General features: G+C 57.2%; 7 protein-coding genes across 7 annotated transcripts; 3 read left to right on the top strand and 4 right to left on the bottom strand.

Annotated features, from left to right (window-relative positions):
• Nucleotides 1-282: 282 nt before the first annotated feature.
• On the top strand, nucleotides 283-1,884 carry CH63R_08388 (Polysaccharide export protein; the record flags this gene model as incomplete). The annotated part of the gene is made up of 1 exon (XM_018303362.1): nucleotides 283-1,884. The coding sequence occupies one exon, from the start codon at nucleotides 283-285 to the stop codon at nucleotides 1,882-1,884; it is 1,602 nt and encodes a 533-aa protein (XP_018158140.1).
• Nucleotides 1,885-2,896: 1,012 nt separating this feature from the next.
• On the bottom strand, nucleotides 2,897-3,628 carry CH63R_08387 (uncharacterized protein; the record flags this gene model as incomplete). The annotated part of the gene is made up of 3 exons (XM_018303361.1): nucleotides 2,897-2,947; nucleotides 3,015-3,077; nucleotides 3,416-3,628. The coding sequence occupies 3 exons, from the start codon at nucleotides 3,626-3,628 to the stop codon at nucleotides 2,897-2,899; spliced, it is 327 nt and encodes a 108-aa protein (XP_018158139.1).
• A 2,450-nt stretch (nucleotides 3,629-6,078) lies between these two features.
• On the bottom strand, nucleotides 6,079-7,720 carry CH63R_08386 (uncharacterized protein; the record flags this gene model as incomplete). The annotated part of the gene is made up of 4 exons (XM_018303360.1): nucleotides 6,079-6,404; nucleotides 6,481-7,111; nucleotides 7,159-7,449; nucleotides 7,505-7,720. The coding sequence occupies 4 exons, from the start codon at nucleotides 7,718-7,720 to the stop codon at nucleotides 6,079-6,081; spliced, it is 1,464 nt and encodes a 487-aa protein (XP_018158138.1).
• A 1,384-nt stretch (nucleotides 7,721-9,104) lies between these two features.
• On the top strand, nucleotides 9,105-10,157 carry CH63R_08385 (Kelch repeat-containing protein; the record flags this gene model as incomplete). Its single annotated transcript, XM_018303359.1, has 1 exon — nucleotides 9,105-10,157. One exon carries the CDS (start codon nucleotides 9,105-9,107, stop codon nucleotides 10,155-10,157), a length of 1,053 nt encoding a protein of 350 aa, XP_018158137.1.
• Nucleotides 10,158-10,366: 209 nt separating this feature from the next.
• CH63R_08384 (Major facilitator superfamily transporter) lies at nucleotides 10,367-11,896 on the bottom strand (the record flags this gene model as incomplete). The annotated part of the gene is made up of 2 exons (XM_018303358.1): nucleotides 10,367-11,718; nucleotides 11,776-11,896. The coding sequence occupies 2 exons, from the start codon at nucleotides 11,894-11,896 to the stop codon at nucleotides 10,367-10,369; spliced, it is 1,473 nt and encodes a 490-aa protein (XP_018158136.1).
• A 645-nt stretch (nucleotides 11,897-12,541) lies between these two features.
• On the top strand, nucleotides 12,542-14,603 carry CH63R_08383 (Artemis protein; the record flags this gene model as incomplete). The annotated part of the gene is made up of 2 exons (XM_018303357.1): nucleotides 12,542-12,587; nucleotides 12,727-14,603. The coding sequence occupies 2 exons, from the start codon at nucleotides 12,542-12,544 to the stop codon at nucleotides 14,601-14,603; spliced, it is 1,923 nt and encodes a 640-aa protein (XP_018158135.1).
• A 214-nt stretch (nucleotides 14,604-14,817) lies between these two features.
• CH63R_08382 (Major facilitator superfamily transporter) lies at nucleotides 14,818-16,668 on the bottom strand (the record flags this gene model as incomplete). Its single annotated transcript, XM_018303356.1, is given in 3 exon segments — nucleotides 14,818-16,041; nucleotides 16,108-16,360; nucleotides 16,370-16,668. Coding segments are annotated over 3 exon segments (1,776 nt in total).
• Nucleotides 16,669-19,912: the final 3,244 nt, after the last annotated feature.

The following is a 19,912-nucleotide window of genomic DNA, read 5'->3' as shown; positions in this document are numbered from 1 at the left end:
GCGTTGTTGCATGTTCGAAACAGCCCTGCCAAACGACGGCCGACATTGACACTTTGTCCCCGTTCATCTGCTGTAACATCGTGTTTCTGTCATACTGGTCAGGCCATTCTTCATCCACTCCCGTATCCACGTGAGCCTACCTTTGCCATCTTCGGCAGACTGCACCCAATATCGTAATAGTCAAGTATGCTAACCGTTGTCAGTTTGTACAAACAGACAGTTACTCAACCCAAAACTGTGTCGCAGCTGACTCTGCTCGACTGACCAGCCTGCAAGCCGAAGATGCCCGAATCCGACGACATTGCCTACGCCGAAACCCGGCCGTCCTCCTCCATAGAAGACTTCGATCTTGACCATGAACACAAGGAGCCACTACTGCCAGGCTCGGCGTCGGTGTCGCAAAGGAGGGGCCGGGGGACTATTGTCGCATGGCTCAGGGGCAGACCGCGGTCGTTGCTGAGAAGGTTCCGCCGTCAGCCTCGATCTCTTCCCCGGTTGCTGCTGCGGTACACTTTCTTGTTCGTCCTCTTTGTCCTCACGGCGACACCCATCTTCTTCCCGTCGTACACGCGCCATCCGAAGCACTACAAGGATCTGAGAAAGCGCTGTCTGGTGTCGGACAGCTTGTCCGGCTGCGCAAACCTACGGAACGAAAAGGTCTTCATCGCCGTCAGCCTGTTCGACCCCGAAGGCAAGATCACCGGGGGGGAGTGGGCGAAAAACGTATTGGATCTGATCCACATGATCGGGGAGGACAACACGTTCCTGAGCATATACGAGAACGACAGTGGCGATCTGGGTGCGGCAGCGTTGGACGAGTTCAAGAAGAACGTGCCATGCAAGCATAAGATCGTCAGCGAGGGCCAAGTCGACTACAGCGCGTTCCCTCACGTCACGCTACCCGACGGATCGCAACGGCTGAAGCGCCTGGCGTACCTGTCGGAGATGCGCAACCGCGCGCTCTACCCGCTAGACCAGTCCGGCCACGACCCCGAGGTCGGCACGGTAAAGTACGACAAGATCCTGTTCCTCAACGACGCGCTCTTTGCGCCCGTCGACGCCGCTCACCTGCTCTTCAAAACCAACGCCGGCGAAGATGGCCGCGCCCACTACCTCTCGGCATGTTCCCTCGACTACGACTGGAACCCGTTCCTCGAGTACGACCTCTACGCCCAGCGCGACGCCGAAGGGTACTCGAACGGCATCCCCATCTTCCCCTACTTCACCGGCCAGGGCAAGGCCGCCTCGCGCAGGGCAATGGTGTCGCAGACGGACGCCGTGCCGGTCAAGAGCTGCTGGGGCGGCATGGTGGCGATGCAGGCGAAGTGGGTGCAGAATGTGGACAAGAAGATGCCGACCAAGGACTGGCAGGCCGTGGCGCACCACGTCATCGACCCGGATCACCCGCACAACGTGACGGCGCCGGTGCGCTTCCGGTACGAGCCCGAGCTGTACTTTGACGCCTGCGAGTGCTGCCTGTTCCTCGCCGACGTGACGACCGTGGCGGACAAGGCGGGCGAGCCCGACATGGGCGTGTTCGTGAACCCCTACGTGCGCGTGGCGTACCGCAAGCGGACGCAGCGCCTCGAGCCGCTGGTCCGCCGGTGGGAGCGGCTCTTGGCCCTGCCGCAGGCTATCATCACGCACTTCTCGCGGTTCCCGACGCCCAACCCGCACCGCCAGGTCGTCGAGGGCCAGCGGTTCACCGAGGAGATCTACCAGCGGCGTGAAGGGTGGAAGATGGTGGAGCGGACGGGGCGCAACGGCATGTTCTGCGGAGTCCGGGAGATGCAGCTCATCAAGGAGGGGCCGCGCAACGGACGCAACTGGGAGAACCATTACGACATCCCGTGGGACCAGCAGACGTTGAACTTTCCCCTCTAATATGGAGGTGGTGGAATTGGGGGGCCCTGTGACGACACGGCGCATCGGATGGGTTGGCTTTGGGGGCGCATCATCAGCATTGAGTTCTCGGGTGCTTGGATTATTGGGGGGTGTTGAGGAACCGGTTGATTCAGAAGAGAGAGAGAGAGAGAGACGAACGGAGTTGTCGGTCAGGGGTGAGGGGAGACCCCTGGGTCGAGCTGCCGTTGTCGGGCGCACTTTGATGATACCACTTTCGTTGACATGGGTTTGTTTTATGTCTCCTTCAGGTTCTGTTCTGGTTTGGGCCTCCTTCTTTGAATACACTTCCCACATGTTGGGGTTCCTATAACCCTGTTATTGAACCGGACACCGTTTGCTACTTGATGAGGCTCATGGCGAGGTAACACAAGCTGTAGAACGTCAGCCAGGTGAGTCCGTTGGCCACATGCTGTGCACACACACTTCTTTTATCTTGTCACGTTCCTGATAAGGATCGCAAGCAACCTCACCTCACGCCTACAACCGTTTGAGATGGAGGCGGATGAACGTTTAATATCGTGAATTGGTGGTGCTCGTCGCCGTTCACCATGTATTAGACTAGGCCCCCCCTGATCGGCCCTTCTGTAGCATAATCAAAGACCAACCCAACCCAGACCAGCCTATAATCTCCAGCGACAAGACAATGTCGATTGTTTCGCCCCGCCGAATCACCCGCAACGTCCAGCATACAGACAGACAGACCCAAAGTGACGAAGTGGCGGCATCAGCAAGAAAAAGGCAGGCAGACTGGTGTGGTAAACAAACAGCCTGCCCGAGAGAACCCGCGGGAGAGAATTGGAAAAAAAAGTCTGCGAAACGCGAACCTGACCCAAAGATATAAAAGAAGACGTGACAAACAGCAAACCCAAGTCCCGCTCGCTCAACAACCAAGTTGGTATCTTGAGAAAAGACACTAGCAAGTCCCAGAAGGAAGGAAGAGAGGCATGATATCCATGTTTTGGAGGAGAGGAAGAGAGAGAGGAAATGAGGCTTAGGCGGCGGCGGGCGTCGCCTTGGCCTTGGTGGTCTTGGGCTTGGTCTCCTGGGCACGTGTTAGCTGGCGATGGTCTCGGTGCGTAGCTTGCTTGGGAGACGGCGCAAAGACGTACCTTCTTGCCAGCCTTGGTGGCGGCGGCGACCTTGGTCTCGGCCTTCTTGGCTACTGACTTTGCCTGAGGGAGCTGTCATTATCGGTTTCGAGAATGGCATGAAAGAAGTAGAGAGATGAGGAAAGGGGACAGGAGAAGAGGGTAAAAAAACGCGGTATTTGGGTTCGACAGGGATCCCGTCGAGGAGGGGGAAGACAAGACGCGCGAGGTTCGTGGTTGATATTTCCCCTGACACGGATCAAAGCGCGTCCTCCTGCGACCACGACAATGATCCTCGAACGGACTCCAGGATAAGAAGCAAGAGCAGTGAATTTGCGCATCTCGAGACTAAAAGCGTGCGTCGAATAAAGGGGGATGAGGGGTGGTGGGTGCAAGAGGCAGAGGGCTTCTTTTGGGCATACCTTAGTAGCAACAGAAGGGCTCTTCTTGGTGGCAGCGGCCTTCTTCTTGGTGATACCGACGGGCTTCGCGGCCTTGGAAGCGGGAGTGGCCTTGGGCTTCTTCGCGTCGGCAGCAATCGTCGTGTTTTGCTTGCGGACGGGAGCCGTGTCGACGACGGGGAAGACACGGGGCTTGGAGTTGCCGGTCTGGGAGCGGGTTCCTTCGCGGGCCATTTTGACGGTGTTTTGCTACGTCGCGATAAAATATTAGTTACTGGAACAGATGCAGCGGATTGACGCGACCGAGACGGATATGTCGCGACGAGAAGAAGACGCGGCGGTTGTGAATGCGCTCGCGAGAAAGAGACGACAAGAGGAGGGGAAGGTGATGGCGACGGCGATGGCGCGACGAGCGGGAAAAATGGGATAGGACTTGGCGGAGGACTTACGGATGGAGGAACCGGATGAAGAAGACGAGTGTAAAAGCTTTCTGGAGCTGTAGATTCGAGTTATTGAGATGGACGACGGGCAGAAAGAGGTTTGCGACGAATAATGGCGGGTTGCGAAAGGTGTTGTTGTGAAGAAGAGGGACGAGAGATGATGGGAGATAGAGGGATGGGGGATATGGTACGTGACGTGGTTTCGACTTGCAGCGCGAAGGGGGGGGGGGGGGGGGCTGCTGATTGAGTGAGTGTGTGTGAGAGAAAAACAAGCGGGCTGGCTGGTCAAAGGTAGGTAGGCATAGGGAGGAGGTCACACGGGGCCTGATGGGAGGAGCGGTGTCGCAGCAGGCCAAGATGGATTGCTCCATGGATTTACGGGCGAAATTGCAGCAAAAAGGATTTTATTTGATCTCGCGACATAACCTACTTATTGAGTGGTTGGACGCCCTGTTTCCTGTTTTGAGGACGAAACGGCGATGGGAAGGAGATGCGAAGCAGAGGCAGGAAGGAGGTGGTGGAGGAGCGTGAGGACGGGGAACGGGGATGGGGATGGGCAGGAGAGGGGGAGCGCGACGAAGGTCTGCTCAGGAAGGATGGGCCGCGGATGGGCGACCAGCAGTCTCCAGTTTTCAGTTTTCGGTTTTCAGTCTTCAGTCTTCAGACCGCCGCCGGCTGGTTAGGTAAGTAGTTCGTTCCTTCTGTTTTTGGTTCATTCATTCATTGTGGACGTTTGATTTTTCGGTCGGTCTTGGTTTATCAGCCAGGTGCAGCAGGTGCAGGTAGGTACCTACCCACGTAGGAAGGTAGGTGTGTGATGTGATCCTTGGCTTGGTTCAGCAAGCAGTCGCGTAGATATCGTCCCTTCCCAACAACGCCCACCAGCTCCTTCTTTTCGACATTTCCCTCCTTGCTCTTCCTCTGCGGTGTGAATTTCCAACTTCCTTCCCTCGTCTCTCCTTCCTCCCACTCTCCCACCCACTCCTCTCCCCCTTCTTTCTCTGTTTCCTCCACCTTCCTTATCACTTCTCTTCCAGACAGTTGTCTAGTATTGTGGATTTCCCCTTTGGTCTCCTCTTCCCCCGTTTCCTCCATTCCGAACTTCCCTAATTAATCTTCCTTCCATCTCATCTTATCTCGTCGCGGACCGGAACTATCGGAGTCGTCGCCGGACCACGCTCTGCAGTTAGTCCATTTCCCCTTGGGCCCCAGTCCTCCCTCCTACCTTCTTTTCCCTAGGGACATATCTTTCGGTTTTCTCCCTTTTGATTATTCTCCTAGGAACACTGCTCTTTTTCGCTCATCATCTCAAGACATCTCGGCAGTCGACAATTCTGCTAGCCCTACCGTCCACAGTCACACACATCCACAGACAACAGCGCACCATTTATAAACTCGACAACGATGTGAATACCGCATGCCCGAGCACACGATGGACCGGGGCCAAGATCGCGCCGACTCTAGACCGAAACCATCAACGGCACGCGACGTCTAGCCCCCAGTCTCTGGTCTTTAGTCACCCGTTCCCGAGGCTCGAGCCAGTGCGACGGATCGCGACATGCGCCTAGCGAGTCCGCATCTTTCAACCCAGACGCGAGGCTTCGGCAATTTCCCCATTGTCTTTATCCTTCTTCAGCGGCTTCCCCCGCCTGAACCGTGCAGTTCAGGCTTATGCCGCATGACCATGACCATGACCCTGACCCTGACCAACGCCTTCACCCTTGCCGCGCCCGTTTTTACGTAGAAGGAAAGGAAACCTTCGCCATTTCACATGCTGCAAACAAGGCCAAAGACATCTCAGACGATGACAGACGGACGCGATCAAGGGGCAAACGGTTGACCTCCTCATGCCTCGTCGTCACCGCCCTCGGCCAGGTCCCACACGGGTGGTCCGCCACACGGCGTCGGCGCGCATCTTCAACATGCTCGCTGCACGAAGGGTCTGTCCATGTGGGAGCGGGAGCCTGGGCCACTGTTACTATTTTCGGCTGGCCGTTGAACCCCCGCAACGAACCCCGGTTTTCGCGATAAGCGACTCAATAGTCCAGAATTCATGCGACAACAGAGCTGCATCCCATCTCGTACTATCTCTCAAGAACGACTTGAATATTGCACACGCTACATATGTACGCTGTGCGAGGCCATTATCTAGTTAGGGTCTTTCCCTGCCTCTAGAGTGCCTCGTTATCCTCGGTTCTCACTCGACCTTCAGGCAAAGCACTTCCGGCACGCCCCTACCCCCGCCTATCGACCCCGGTGTTGACGAATGTCCTGGAAGATGCCTTCCAAGTCTTCTTCCAGCTTCTTGTTGCGCTCCACGATGCTGATGGCGTCCCGCATCATTGCCTTGTCGGCCTCCTTGACCCTTTTTGTCCGCCTGCTGAGCGTCTTCGTCCGCTGATTGTAACACGACAGCTCCATGATATTGACTGTCGTGACCTTGTTGACCTCGGCCATGTTCACACCCGGCTTCTTTGCCATGGCCTCGACCTGTGGCCACTCGGTCTGCAGCTTGACCAGGAGGATGAAACCCTTCGCTAATAGCCGCAACTGGTCGACCTGGGCCGCGACTGCAACGGGAAACGATGGTCAGCAATGAGAGACACGTATTTCGGTTTCGTCCACAACGAAGAGGGCTCTTCTCACATTCGTCAACGCTCTCCCTCAGGCTGGCATGAGCGCGTTTGACCTCGGACGATCGTTGCTGCATTGTGGCCACCGTATCGGCCGGCCTTCTCTCCCTTTTCGAGAATCCGACCTTGATGCCGATTGAATTCAGCATCACTCTCCACCATTTCCTCTTTTGAGGCAGTTGTTTCTCGACCGCGCCGTCCCACGCCTTACCCGCGTCTTCGACCTGGATCACTGTTATCTTGCCGGTTCCCTTTTCGTCGCAGAGAGTCGCGTCCGAATCGGACGTCATCGACATCTTGTCCGCCTTGGCCCGTTTGTCGTCCGTCAGTACCGCAGCAGACAGAAACTCGCTTTGATCTACCGCTTGGCTGACTCTGCCAACAACGTCTCCCTGCTGGATGGCTACCTTGAACAATGCCAATAGCTCATCATACCACCGCACAGCTTTCTTCATGGTGAAGACAGCCAAGTCAATGTCGAGCTGAAGGGGATCGCGGTCGAGCACCGACGTGTAGTAGATGGCGTTCCAGAGCGGCCCTGTGTTCTCCTCGGCGGTCTCTACCCTCCTGCATGCCTCTTTCAGAGCGCGAGCACTGGATAAAGAGGTAGCCTTCGTTCCGCACAAGGGATCCGCCAGCTCGTTCTTATTTCGTCAGCTGCAGCACGCACCAACATTCAGATACGACATACCTTCGTATACTTGAAAAAAAGCTCCTGGATGTCTTTCTGCGCGCTGCCGTTTGCACCCGGCTGCTGGCTGGGATAGCAGTAAAAGTACGTCCCACCGATTCCCCAGCTCGTCCCGCTGCCAATGTTACAAGAAGGACTGCAGGTGAAGGAGAACATGTCGTCCCGGCGCAGTCCACCGCTCGCAATGGACGTCTGGCTCAACATGCACTCCAGGACATTAACGGCGGCCGAGAAGGTGCATCTTGCAGAGCCCAAATTCTCCAGTGTCATCCAATTGTGCTTGAATCCAACCTGCGCATCGTCAGTCGGCTTTGGGCCAAAGTGAACCGGCCGCGAGGAGGCTTACATCGAGCATCACGATACGCACTGCGTTCTCTGGCAGGCCTGGTCCATCTGCGCGATATTCAGAGGTGACAAGCTCCCAATCGGGGAGTTTTTCATGTCTTTGGCGGTCCAGGTACTTGGTGAGCGCTGCGAGACAATTCTGACTATCCTCGGGGGTCGCATAGTAGAAACAAGTCAAGTCGAGGCCGATCTTCTGCGAAGTTTCCTTTGGGCTCATTTTTGTCGCGAAGCGGGATGCGGACGGCAGTGTGAAATCAGGCCAATGTAGCCCGGGGATCTATAGTGTCTGGAAAATTGAGGAGAGCAGATTTGAGGCTGGTATTGTCGATTTGTCGTCCATGTTGAGGCGTGAAACCCAGGTTGATATGTACATGAGCAGCCGTAACCGTGATGAGTGTTGCCTACAAAGGTTGGCCTCTCTGCTACTTAGAGTTCCCTCCAAACACACCTTGATTGCTCAGTTCTCTGCCACAAGGGAAACCTACAGCCGCGACCAGGGAGGAATAACTTGGTGTTTTCCACAAGGGATGATACAATCGAGAGGCCTCGCTGGCCCGGCACTGCCCGGAAGCCCCGCAAGGGGCGGCGATGACCTGATCTCAACCCATCCATAGACGTCGTGATTGAAAACCACGAGATTGCAAACTCGAGTTGGATGCTTGCATGCAGTCTCGCCATCGAAACTTTGATTATGTTGCATGGAAATTGTGAAGGATTCGTCTTCCCCGGGCCATTCATCAGGTCACGATGACACTACCAACAGAACACTCTAACGCCTCATGTGGTGGTTTCCCTTGCCGTGACTCGCCGGGCAACAGAAAGTTATAGACATATTAGTCGAGGAGATGTAGGTCCTTCCGATATACTTCTGGGACACAGGATTTGGGGCTGTGTTTTAAGGACCATGGTAACCTTTATACTCTCGTCGATGGCCTCGCTGCACGATCATGCCATCACGGACGGTAGCTGTCACTTTGTCCGATTCGCCGGCGTACCGGTCCCGGAGAAGGACTCTCATCAACCCTTAAGTCCGTGACTCGAACTATACTTTTTTTTCCCATTGACTGGAATCCCCAAGGTCTACTTCCATCGGTGGTGCGCCGCGGCGGGAACGGGCAGTGCTCCGGGGTCGGCCGGGGCGCCGCATGCGGAGAACCACACAGTACGTCCGCCGCAGCCAAGGTTGCATTCGCGCCGCGAAGGACTGTATGTGGAGTCTGGCCCCTTCATGATCTCCGTCGCATCTCCGCATACATTTCCTTGAATGGCACAAGGCGACATTTACATCGACTTCCTTGGGTCCCGTGGGGCTTGCCTTCCCGTTTGTGCGGAGTTGAAAACTCTCCTTTGCAACCGCCAACGCGCAAACTGGTGTTGACAATGTTGATTGTCAGGGAACAAGGCAGATTAGGAAAAATCTGCGCTTCAGTGGAATCACCGGTTGATCCGAGATGAGCTTACTAGAAATGCCATGAGTTTTGGAGAAGTGAAGAAACATATAAGGATGGCTGGCCGCATGGTAATACAGCGAGAAGTGAGAGTACTAGCACGACCAAACAAATATCGAAGCCCGATACATCGTGAACAGCTATCACCTCACCATGGCATTCAAGAAACTCGTTTCCGTTTCCGTCCTCTCCTCTCTCCTGACCCTCTCCTCCTCCCATCCTTATCAGCCGCATCCCCGGTGGGAAAATCTCACCGACATTCCCATCGTCGCTCGCCAGGAGCACACGGGCGTCATGCTCCCGCCCGACAACCTCGTCATCTTCGGGGGCATCATCCCCAACGCCAGCGCGGTGCCGATCCCGTTCACCACGGTCAACATGGTGCAGTCCTACTCCATCGGCTCCAAATCGTGGCGCACCCTCGCCCCGCTCCCGCGGGCCATGAACCACGTCAACGTCGCCGTCGTCGACGGTAAGGTCTATGCCTTTGGCGGCCTCGACGACGGCGGGCCAGAGCAGATGGTCCTCAACGCCGTCGGTGACTCGTGGGTCTACGACCCAGCCGGGGACGCCTGGACGCCGTTGCCGCCCGTGCCGGATGTGCCGAGAGGCATGGCCGCCCTGGGCGTCCACGACGGCAGGATCTTCCTCGCTGGCGGGTTCACGGCCCTGGGAATGCGGGGCCAGGGGCCGCATGCCTCCGTCTCGGACGTTTCCGTCTTCGATACCAAGACGGGCAAGTGGCTGCCGGACCTGATCCCCGCCAACGCCAGACACCTCCCGGCCCCGCGCGACCATGCCGGCTACGTAGTCGTGGACGGTAAGCTGTACGTCGTCGGCGGCTTCGACAATGGTACGCCGGGCCGGTCGAACACGGTCTTCATCCTCGACCTGACGGACCTCGGCAAGGGGTGGAAGACGAGCGCGGCGCAGATGCCGACGGCGCGGGGCGGCTTCGCTTGGGGGCTCTTGGGCAGCAAGTTGTACACCTTTGGCGGAGAGGGAAACCCAGAGGTCCAGAGCGGTACATTCAACGAAACCGAGGTGTATGACCTTGCGACGGACAGCTGGGCGAAGCTGGAGCCGATGCCGGTTCCGAGACATAGTGTCCCCGGGTTCGCTTTTGATGGCAAGGTGTACATTCCGGGAGGCGGGCTACTTGGGGGGGCGGCTCCGACAAGCCACTTTGACGTCTACTATCCTTAAACAATACGTCTAGGTCAAGATGTGTCGCCGTATGGAACTCATGGAGCAAGCCTGGGCTTTACCTGGATCGTGAAGCACTCGGATGTTGTCAAGTTTCGCACAATACTTTCTTGGCAGTGCGATGGACTGAAAATGAAACTCTTTGTCTAATTTGCATGTCATTAGAATTAGCAGAAGCACTATCCAATCTTTCATCTTGTCAATCATCTTCATCCACTCCGTATCTCGCGCCTCCATTTCTCAGCATACTTCCACTGCACGACCGCGCCTATCAGGGCCACCACCTGCGCAGCAACACAGACGGTGAACGCCCAGCCGACTCCGATAGCGTTCACCATAGGCATCACGAAGCTCGTGCCACCCGCCGCTAGCAGGCATCGTGCGAGGTTGAGGCTGGCGCTCGCGGCGGCGCTGCGGTCGGGGAACACGTCGATGAGGTACGTCATGACGAGGGACTGCGTCGAGACGGCGGTCCAGCCGGTGACAAAGGTCGATGCGATGGGCACGGCAATGGGCACGTGGCGGGGGAAGTGGATCGTCCAGCCGAACACGACGATGGAGAGGCATTGTAGAAGGGAGAATACGGGGATGAGGCGGAGGCGGGCCCTCTCGATGGGGAATTCCGGGGCTGTGAGGGAGGTGACAGCAGCGTCACCCGTCTCGTTGGCTGCATCGTGCCTTGCTTTTACTCTGCGGTAGTCGATGTCGAGTAATCTTCCTGTGACGAGGGTGCCGATCATGGAGCCCCCGCCGTTTGCGATGAAGGTCAAGCCAATGTGGGTGTCGGAGAGGTCGTACCGCGACTTGAAGAGGCTTGACATGGCGGTGATGCTCATCTGCCACACGGCGTAGTATACCGCGAGGAAGAGCATGATAGGGGCTGCGCGTTTTTCGAAGAGAATGCGTATCGGTCCCGTTACGTCGACTTTCTTTGGTGGTGGTAGAGATATGCCTCTGGATATCCACTTGACCTTGGTGGTTCTCTGATATAGGAACAGGGGGTGTTTCGCAAACCAGCTTGGAGGAACCCTCGCGCCATTGGCAACGGTGGACCTGAGCGTCTCGGGAAGCAAGAACACGAGAAACACGAGAAACACGCCGCAGTAGATGGCGAGGAACCAAAAAATACTCCGCCATCCAAGGGTCCCGGCCAGCGCGCCCCCGATGACCGGACCGACGGCCACGGGAACGAGCAAGCCGGCCTGGAAGACGCCCATGTACCCACCCCGCTCTTCGCGGGTTGTGATGTCGCCGATGACGCCCGAGCCGATGGCGATCGTGCTGGCGCTCCCGGCGCTTTGGAGACATCGCAAGGTGATGAGCGTGGCGTAGTTCCGCGCCTCGGCGAGGCCGATGCATGCGCCGAGGAAGACGGCGAAGGTGCAGCAGTAGGCGACGCGGCGGCCCTTGACGTCGGAGACGGGGCCCCAGAGGCTTGGCGCCAGGGCTTGGAAGACGAGGTACGTGGTGACTGTCAGGTTGACCAGCTCGACAGATACGTTGAGGTCGTCGGCGATGGTGGGGAGTGCCGGGAAGTAGATGTTGGAGGCGAAGCCGGAGACTGTTTGGAAGGTAAGCAGAGTATCTCGGGCGAGTTATGGACAGCAGACAAACACACAAGTAGCTGCTGCTGAGACGATGAATATGATGATGCGTTTCTGGCAGATGTCGAAAATACTGTACGGCTCATCGGGCTCGGTTGGGGACCGGGGGCATGCTGGTGTGTGGTTGACGCTCATCTTGTCGACTGCGAGTAAACATTGCTTGCATATAGACCGCTTGTTTGTCTCTTTGAGCAGTTTTATATGCGAATTAATGAAAAGTATTCACGAAACCCGGGTCTAAACACGCCTGAAGTTGATTTCCTCACCCGGATTACACGGCGGATTACACGGCGGAGGCGCTTCGGAGTTGAGCCCCACAGTTTCGGAGTTGAGGCTTCTCGCATCCTACCAACCTTGTCAGCCCCGTCCAGCTCCAAGGCTGTTGGGAGATTGAGACCGATCAAGGGCAGCGTCGTCCAACGACCAGTTCAAACTGGAGGAGGCAGGGCGAATTATGAACGTGATTGGCTCTTCTGTATGTCGGCCATGGAGGCCCGAAAGGCACCCGGCATCTTTCTCGCCTTTCGGGGCCGACCACCGATTTGGGTGGGTCACCGGCCCCGGCGGTCGGATCCGACGGTTGGCCGGCAGTTGCACCAGCTGGCGGACAACCGAAGCCAGCTGTCAAAGCACATTTTGGGACGGCGGAGGGACATTCCGCTTCTTCCTCTTCCAAGTGAATTCAACTTGTCACCTTCAACAACACCGTTCTCACCATCGAACCACGCTGCGCTTCGTCCTCCCTGCAACCCCGTCACCCGATCATGAATAAACGGCACCATGTCTACATTCAACGGACTTGTCGCAGAGTTTCCTGACATACGAAGTGAGTCCCCGAACCCTGGAAGCGGGTACCCCGACGAAGCACTCACACCACCTATGTGATTGATGACTTCGTGACATTCCTACTGCAACCCAACGCGGCGTGCATCACGGTCTCTGATATAGCGCTAATCTATTGAAAGTTGACTTCTTTCGGAGCCATGCTGGCCGTCGTCCACCACTCGCGTGCTTCCTGAGCCACATCCACAGCGACCACCTGGCCGGGCTCGAGACGCTGCGCTCCCCCTTTGTCTACTGCTCTGCAGCCACGCGGGAGATGCTGCTCCGTCTCGAGCGCTACCCTTGTCGCCTCAACTATGCCAGAGGTATCCTCGAGGCGCGCGTGCAGACGTACAAGCACCTCAAGAACCTGCTCAAACCGCTGCCCCTGGAAACCCCCACCACCTTGGAGCTTGCGCCCGGCAGCCACATCCAGGTCACTCTGTTCGACGCGAACCACTGCCCCGGCGCCGTCATGTTCCTCATCGAGGACTTGCATCGCGCCATCCTTTACACAGGCGACGTCCGGAGCGAACCCTGGTTCGTCAACTCCATCGCGAGAAACCCGGCTGTCATCGAGTACACCTCGGGCATCAGAACTCTCGATAAGATCTATCTCGACACCTCCTTTTTAAAGGACGTACCGTTCCAGACCAAGGCTGAGGGGATTGCAGAGCTGCTCCGGAAGGTGGCTTCATACCCCAATGACACCGTCTTCCACATCCAAGCCTGGACCTACGGGTACGAACAAGTGTGGATCGCCTTGTCCAAGGCTCTAAGGTCCCGGATCCACGTCGACGATTACAAGATGCGCATGTTCTCCGCCTTGACCGTCAAGACATCCAATGACCGCTTCGGTTCGTCCGTTCATCTGTGTCCCGAGGCCCCTGCTCTGGCCGGCTATGTCTGTGGAAACACCCCTCACCCAGGGTGCCTCACCAGAGACGAGCACGTTCGCCTGCACAGTTGCGAAAGGGGCAACTTCTGCAGCGTTGTCCGGAATGCTAGCGTCGTATCCATACAACCAGTGGTGGCGCATCTCGGAGGCGGCGCAGATATCGCTGAAGTCGGCGTCGGCGGGGGCGGGGATGACCTGGAACGCGATGCGGAACTCGACCCCCTGTCGGTGGAAGAAATGAAGGCGGCGCTGAAGCTGATCCACGAGACGACGGGCATTTCGGCGGGTGCAAAGTCCAGGCTTCTTGAGTTCCTGGAAACCGGTGCCCAAACCGGCCGAAACGTGTCGTTGGACCTGGACATGGCGGCCTTTGGGGAGAAGAACGAGGCGGCCATCCTGGACGCCTTTCAGGCGATCGGTCAGAGGAAAAGGAACGTGAACGAGGAAACGGCCAGCTCTGCGAGCGATCCGGCTGATCAGTTGCCGAAAGTCATCACGTTCCCGTACTCTCGGCATTCGTCGTATCCAGAACTATGTGACTTGGTTCGGGCGTTTCGCCCTAAGGATGTCTGGCCCTGCACTGTGAATACTACCGAGTGGCTCAGAAACGGCACTTCCATCCGGTCTCTTTTTGGATGCTACTGTTCCGGAGACACATTCGCTCACGATATTGAGATGGGGGAAATAGCCCATGATGGTGCAGGGATCCTCGAGCGGACGGAGTCCCAAGACATTGACAGCAGTCAGTCGTCCGCACTTGAAGCCGAATCCACAACGCTGCCCCCCTTACAGAGTCATCAAGTCATTGAGTTTGGCACAGCCGGTGTCGGGATCGGGACGATGACCAGAAAGACCAACGGCGAGTCCGCTGTACCTCAAAACCTCCTAGAAGAACCACTGAGGGTTGGCTGTCATGGCGGAGAAGCCCGGGGCACGCGGGACTCGTCTGTATCTCACACCTTCACGAAGCACGCCCACCCATCTGCAGTTGCTTCACGCACGCGAACCGATGCCTATATAAACATGGCGAGAAACGTCCTCGGGGGCGAATGGACGCCTATCGGCTTGCTCTCTACGGTCGATCACCATACGGCACCGGACAAGGACCTGGGGATAGTCTGAAGTCGTTCGATGTGTTGTGGCACGCATGCATGTATTCACCTATGACATGGAACGTAGAGTCTGTGAAGTCTTTGCAAGGTCATGATCATCATTGAAGGTCGGCTCTTGCTCATAAACGAGCTACCGGAAACCAGAAAGAAAAATGGCAGATGGAGGCGCACAGCGCTGCCGTGATGCAGCCTTCGCAATTTTTGGTATCAACGCAAGCGGCGTGTCAGTGGAAATGCTGTTCACCAGTCTGCTGCGGCCGCAACGCTCCAGCCTCAGACACACCCCATTTGCCGTCGATATACTGCCGCAGACTCTTCCCCCAGAACGCGAGCGGCACAGCAACGCCTCCGACGATCAGCAGGATGGCGCCCAGCTCGAAGTTGGCGCCCAGGTAGCCCTGCGAATCGAGCCACGGCGTGACTGCGTAGCTCGTGGCGAAGCTCAGCATGTAGCCGGCGCCCCCGACGATGATCATGGCGGGCGCCGCCCAGCGAGGGAACGCCTCGGTGACCCAGAGCGTCGAGGCGATGCCGTACGAGGCGGCGCTGAAGGCGTTGATGAGATAGGACACAAAGATCCAGATAAAACTCCACTTGTAATGCACCGTCAGCCCGTACAAGAAGACGCTGCCGGCGCCGGTGAGGACCGGCGGCAGAAAGGCGATGAGGTAGTGCTCGGCGTCCCGGATGCCGCCGTTGCGGAGCGTCAGGCGGCGGGCTACGCGGGACGTCAGGATGGTCGAGACGGGCCAGGCGAGCAGGGAGCCGATGGCCGAGACGGGGTTGACCATGGAGATGACGCGCTCGGGGAGGTTGTAGGGCGGTTGGGACATGACGACGGCGTACGTCTCGCCGATGAAGAGCATGGCGCCGAAGTTGAGGGCGTTGAGGATGGCGACCCAGAAGACGAGCGGGTTGCAGGCGCAGAGCATCGTCTGGGCGTAGCACGTCCACATCTCCCGAAAGCCCGCGCCGCTCTTTCGGACACCCCACCGTCGGACCATGCCCTGCCACAGCGTCTCGGGGATTACGGGCACGGCCTGACCAGTGGCGGTGACGGTGGCGGTGGCGGTGGCGGTGGCTGCGGAGGTAGAGGTAGAGGAAGAGGTAGAGCCAGAGGCGGAGTCGTCGTAGACCTTGTTGCCGGGTATCTGTTCCCAGTCGTCGTACATCTGAACCTTTTCCGAGCCGCCCTGCACGAGAATGCGGCCATCGAACGCAACGGCCGGCCGGACGAAATACGTCTCGGGGAGGAAGAAGAAGGCGCACACGAAGACGGCGAGGCAGGGGCCGACCCACGCCGCGTAGAAGCCTCTCCATCCGGGGCTCGAGAGAGGCGTGACGCTCGGCAGGGACAAGAGGGCGCCGCCGAGGCCGATGCTCCAGAACATGCCGAGGGCGTTGGGACGCTCATCGATGAAGGTGAGGTCAATGACGATGAGTATCGACTGCGGTATGAGGTGTCAGTCCGACCCTTGCACCGAGGGAAAACGTGATATGATCAAATCACTTACAGCACTCAGGCTTAATCCCGCCGAGAACCCTTGCAAACTCAACGCTCCGAGGAGTTGGTAGAAGCCCGAAGCATTCGCCGCTAGTACGGTAGCGAGGGTCAAGAAGCAAGAAGCGAGCAGGAAGACGGGGCGTCTTCCGATAGCCACCGAGAGGGGGATCCAGAGAAAGGCGCCGAGGCCGAGGGAAAGCGTGCTCGGCGTCGAGACGAGGATGTTGAGCGGGAACTTGTCGACTTGCTTTGAGAGAAGTGAGCTACCCTACCGTTCAGACCTTCTCGCGGACCATGCTCGGGGTAGACGTACGTTGCCGTTGAACTCGGCAGCAAAGGAGCGATACATCAGGCTGGCGGCCTGCGTCTCCATCATGGAGACGATGGAGTACAGCACGAGGACGCCCATGGCGAGGAGGCGCTTCGTCAGGCTCCAGGTCAGGGGGTCGTATGGCGACGTGCTAGGCATGGGCAGCTTGAGCGTCTGGCCGTCGGACGTGATGAGGTAGATGCTGCCGGAGAGGTCGGCCGAGGCGGGACGGTCGCCGGTGCGACTGCCGGCGCGACTCATTGTGGGAGTTGAAAGGGATCGATACCTGGAGTATAGCAAGAGAAAAGAAGAAGAGAGTGATGCCGAGCGCACCCAGACGGAGGGAGATGGAAACAGTGAGATGGGAGTGAGCGAGCGGAACGGACGTGATTACAACCACATGCGGATTTTGTCAAACCAAAAATGGCCGGTGTGCTACCAAAACAGCCCGACGGAGTCTTGTCCCCAAGGAACCGAAGCTGGCGGGACGGGAGGAACAGGGCCCCCCTTTTTGAAGAATCTTGAGTTCTGGTGACATGTGGTCCGGGAGGGAGGACAACGTTGAGGCTGCCATAGAAGACTTGGCACGGGGATTTCTACCCAGCTGGATGGGAACGGGAATGGTTGCACGGCATGCTCGGTGGTTTGGCCATCGACTGCGACAATTAATCAACTATTCTTGGGGGGGGAGGGCGTCTTCAAAGTCTATTTCGACGAATACATTACAGTACAGTATAGTACAACGGGCCAAGAAAGGCAACGATCGAAGCAGAGCAAGGCCGAGTTTACTGTGTGTACCGGTGAGTAGGGCTGACATCTCGCGCTGGCCTGCCACCAGCTCGTCTGAAACCAACGCCATGACATTCAGCCCGCGGACGGCGGATGCTTAGTTTTTCACGGGGATGCCCTTGACGGGCGGCTGTTTTATGGAAAACAGGAGAGAGAGAGAAAAGGAAGAGTGGAAGAGAAGAAGGGCGAAAGGGAATATTGAGGTCGAAATAAAAGATGGTGTAGAGACGTGGACGGGTGACCCCCGGTAAGAATAAGGGGTCAGTCCCCCTCCAAGGCGAGCACCTGGAACTGGGGATGATGCGGGTGTGACTGTTTTGCTGGAATTGGGACGGAGAGGAGCGAGAACGCACGTGGGGAGAGGGAGCTGAATGGGCAGAAGACCTTCTCCATCGGCCGATCAGGTAGGTCGTCTAATAGAGTTCCATAGTCGAGAGACTCGAGACCAGGGCAACGCGAGCCTGACCAAGGACAGCTCAGCCATCTGGAACAGGTGTCTTGACTAACTAACAAGCTCTCTGAGTCGCCCAAAACACAATTCAATAAACTTCCGCTTGAAACGGTCTTGGCAGGCTGAGGTTTGTGTCTGACGGGAACGCTATTTGCTGGGGCACACTCGGAATGATGAGATGGAAGATGGAGGAGCGGCGCTCCATGGTCATTTCGGAGAGGAACAAAACGGGGCTGGGATCTGCCTCTCGGCACCATCCGTGCTTTCTCTCTCTCTTCCCCATGGCAGCATGTCAGCATGTCAGCAGGGTGCAGCAGTTGATGTTTCGTCCGAGGCTGCTTGATCAGCTGGTTGCAGAGAGACGGAGATGGGCGGAGAGAACGAGACGGAGTGGAATGGAGCCAGTCGCTGACAGAGGAGAGAAGAGGGAGAAGAAAGAAAAGAAGGAGAAAGGGAAAAGAAAAAAAAAAGAAAACAGAAAAGAAAACAGAAGAAACCAGAACAAAACGCGTGTTGCCCTGCCTGCCTGCATGGTTTCCAAGGGCTTCAGCCGAACTTTGGCTGTGACCAATGTCTCCCTCCCCTTTGCGACCCCTTGGCCGAAGTACTTGGTGATGAGACGGGTCCGAGAACGACCGTCTCATGCACCGCTTCTGAAGTTATCACTGGATTAATTTTTTGGGGATGAGGAGTGATTGTGGTTTGTTGCAGAGAAGGTAAAAAAAGGCTACTTGCGAGACCGAGATGGTGGTAAAAGAATGAATTGCGTGCGCACAGTTACCGCCACCCATCCATTCTGGCCAAACACAGAACCCAAGATTCACTTTCGTGGGTATCGAATGTACAGACTCTCCGTTCGGGACATCTGACTCCAGGCCTATCAGATCGGACACAATCTTGGGGTTGATGACCCCCCACCCCGAGGTAACGTACCGCTGCAGGAGGGCCAAGTCTGGCCCAGCCACACAAGACCTAGAAAAAAGACGGAGACGGCAGGCGGAGAGGATGTGCCGCCCAGGTCGGCTGGAAGAAGTCCCCGCGCATCGGCGGATGGGGAGGGGGGGGGAGGGGGCGACGTTCAGCTTGGCCACCGGAGTCTTTTCGCGGGATGGACAGAGATGGTCAGAGATGGTCGGGTTGCACAGAGAGAGAGAGAGAGAGAGAGAGAGGTATGACAAAGAACTCCCAGAGACAGGCTAGCCACGAATAGACCACGAAACACCGAAACACCGGGAATGGAAACCAGGAGCCAGAGACGGATCTCGATCCATCACTCGGGGCACAAACAACCATCTTGGCTTATGTCTCTGTATCAAGTAGAAGGGTGCGTGCCGTCGGAGAGGATGCCATCGCCCACCCCCATCATTCATTTCGTTATCATGGTGTGTACTGGCTGTATATCTGATAGGCACTATCTACACTAAGCACACTGCTCTACTACCACCGTGAACACAAATGCGACTGTTTAGTCCTTCGGCGCCATCTCCGAACGTTGAGACACCATTGCCCATCATCTCATAAACACCACGCTGTCGTCGCAGGTGCCCGAGAGCCCGGCGCGCGCCGGTGTGGAAAGAAGCTCGTCGGGTCCCGTCTCAGAAACGACAGGCCGGCCATTCACATTCGCATCCGACGAGGCACACGGAACGCGTCGGGAGAGAGGATTCAACTTTGCAAGCTTTGTAAAAGCTTCTCTAGATGAATTCCACGGCGTCGTTCCATTCAAAAAAAAATTAAAAATTGACATGCTGACAAAACCCCGGACGACAGTCTCTCCAAACGTGGGTAGAGTCTGGCTGGGTAGAGTCTGGGGCGGGTGGGCACCTACCTCCCTCTTGGAACTGCGGCGCAATGCACCCCGAGGGATAGACAGGGCGGCGGACTGAAAGACCTAGCTGGACATCCGGCAATTAGCCAGAAGGGATAGGGAAATGGAAATGAGCGGGGGAGAAATGCCTCCAGAGAGAAGAAGCGAAAGCCGCCGAGAGGTCCTCTCTCCCCCCCTCGTCCCCCAACGGCTCGCCGCCCAGGATGTCCCACGGGTCTTCCCCCCCATCTTATTCACCACGTGAGGGTTGTGGACTGTGAGTTTCTGTTCGTGGTGCCACATTACGGGATGCCGGCTGCGTCCATTGGGGGGACCCGCGGAGGACGAACCGGGGGGGGGATAACAGCAACCCCGGCCACCCACATGCTACCTGCTTACACGTAGCGCACAGCGTACAGGGGGTGGGATGGGGAAGCGAGGAAAAGGAACAAACGGCC

The sequence above is a fragment of the Colletotrichum higginsianum genome, chromosome 5 (genome assembly GCF_001672515.1).
Source record: "Colletotrichum higginsianum IMI 349063 chromosome 5, whole genome shotgun sequence".
In the NCBI taxonomy this organism is placed as follows: domain Eukaryota; kingdom Fungi; phylum Ascomycota; class Sordariomycetes; order Glomerellales; family Glomerellaceae; genus Colletotrichum; species Colletotrichum higginsianum.
The sequence above is the reverse complement of the archived record's forward strand: the minus strand, read 5'-3'. Positions and strand labels throughout refer to the sequence as shown.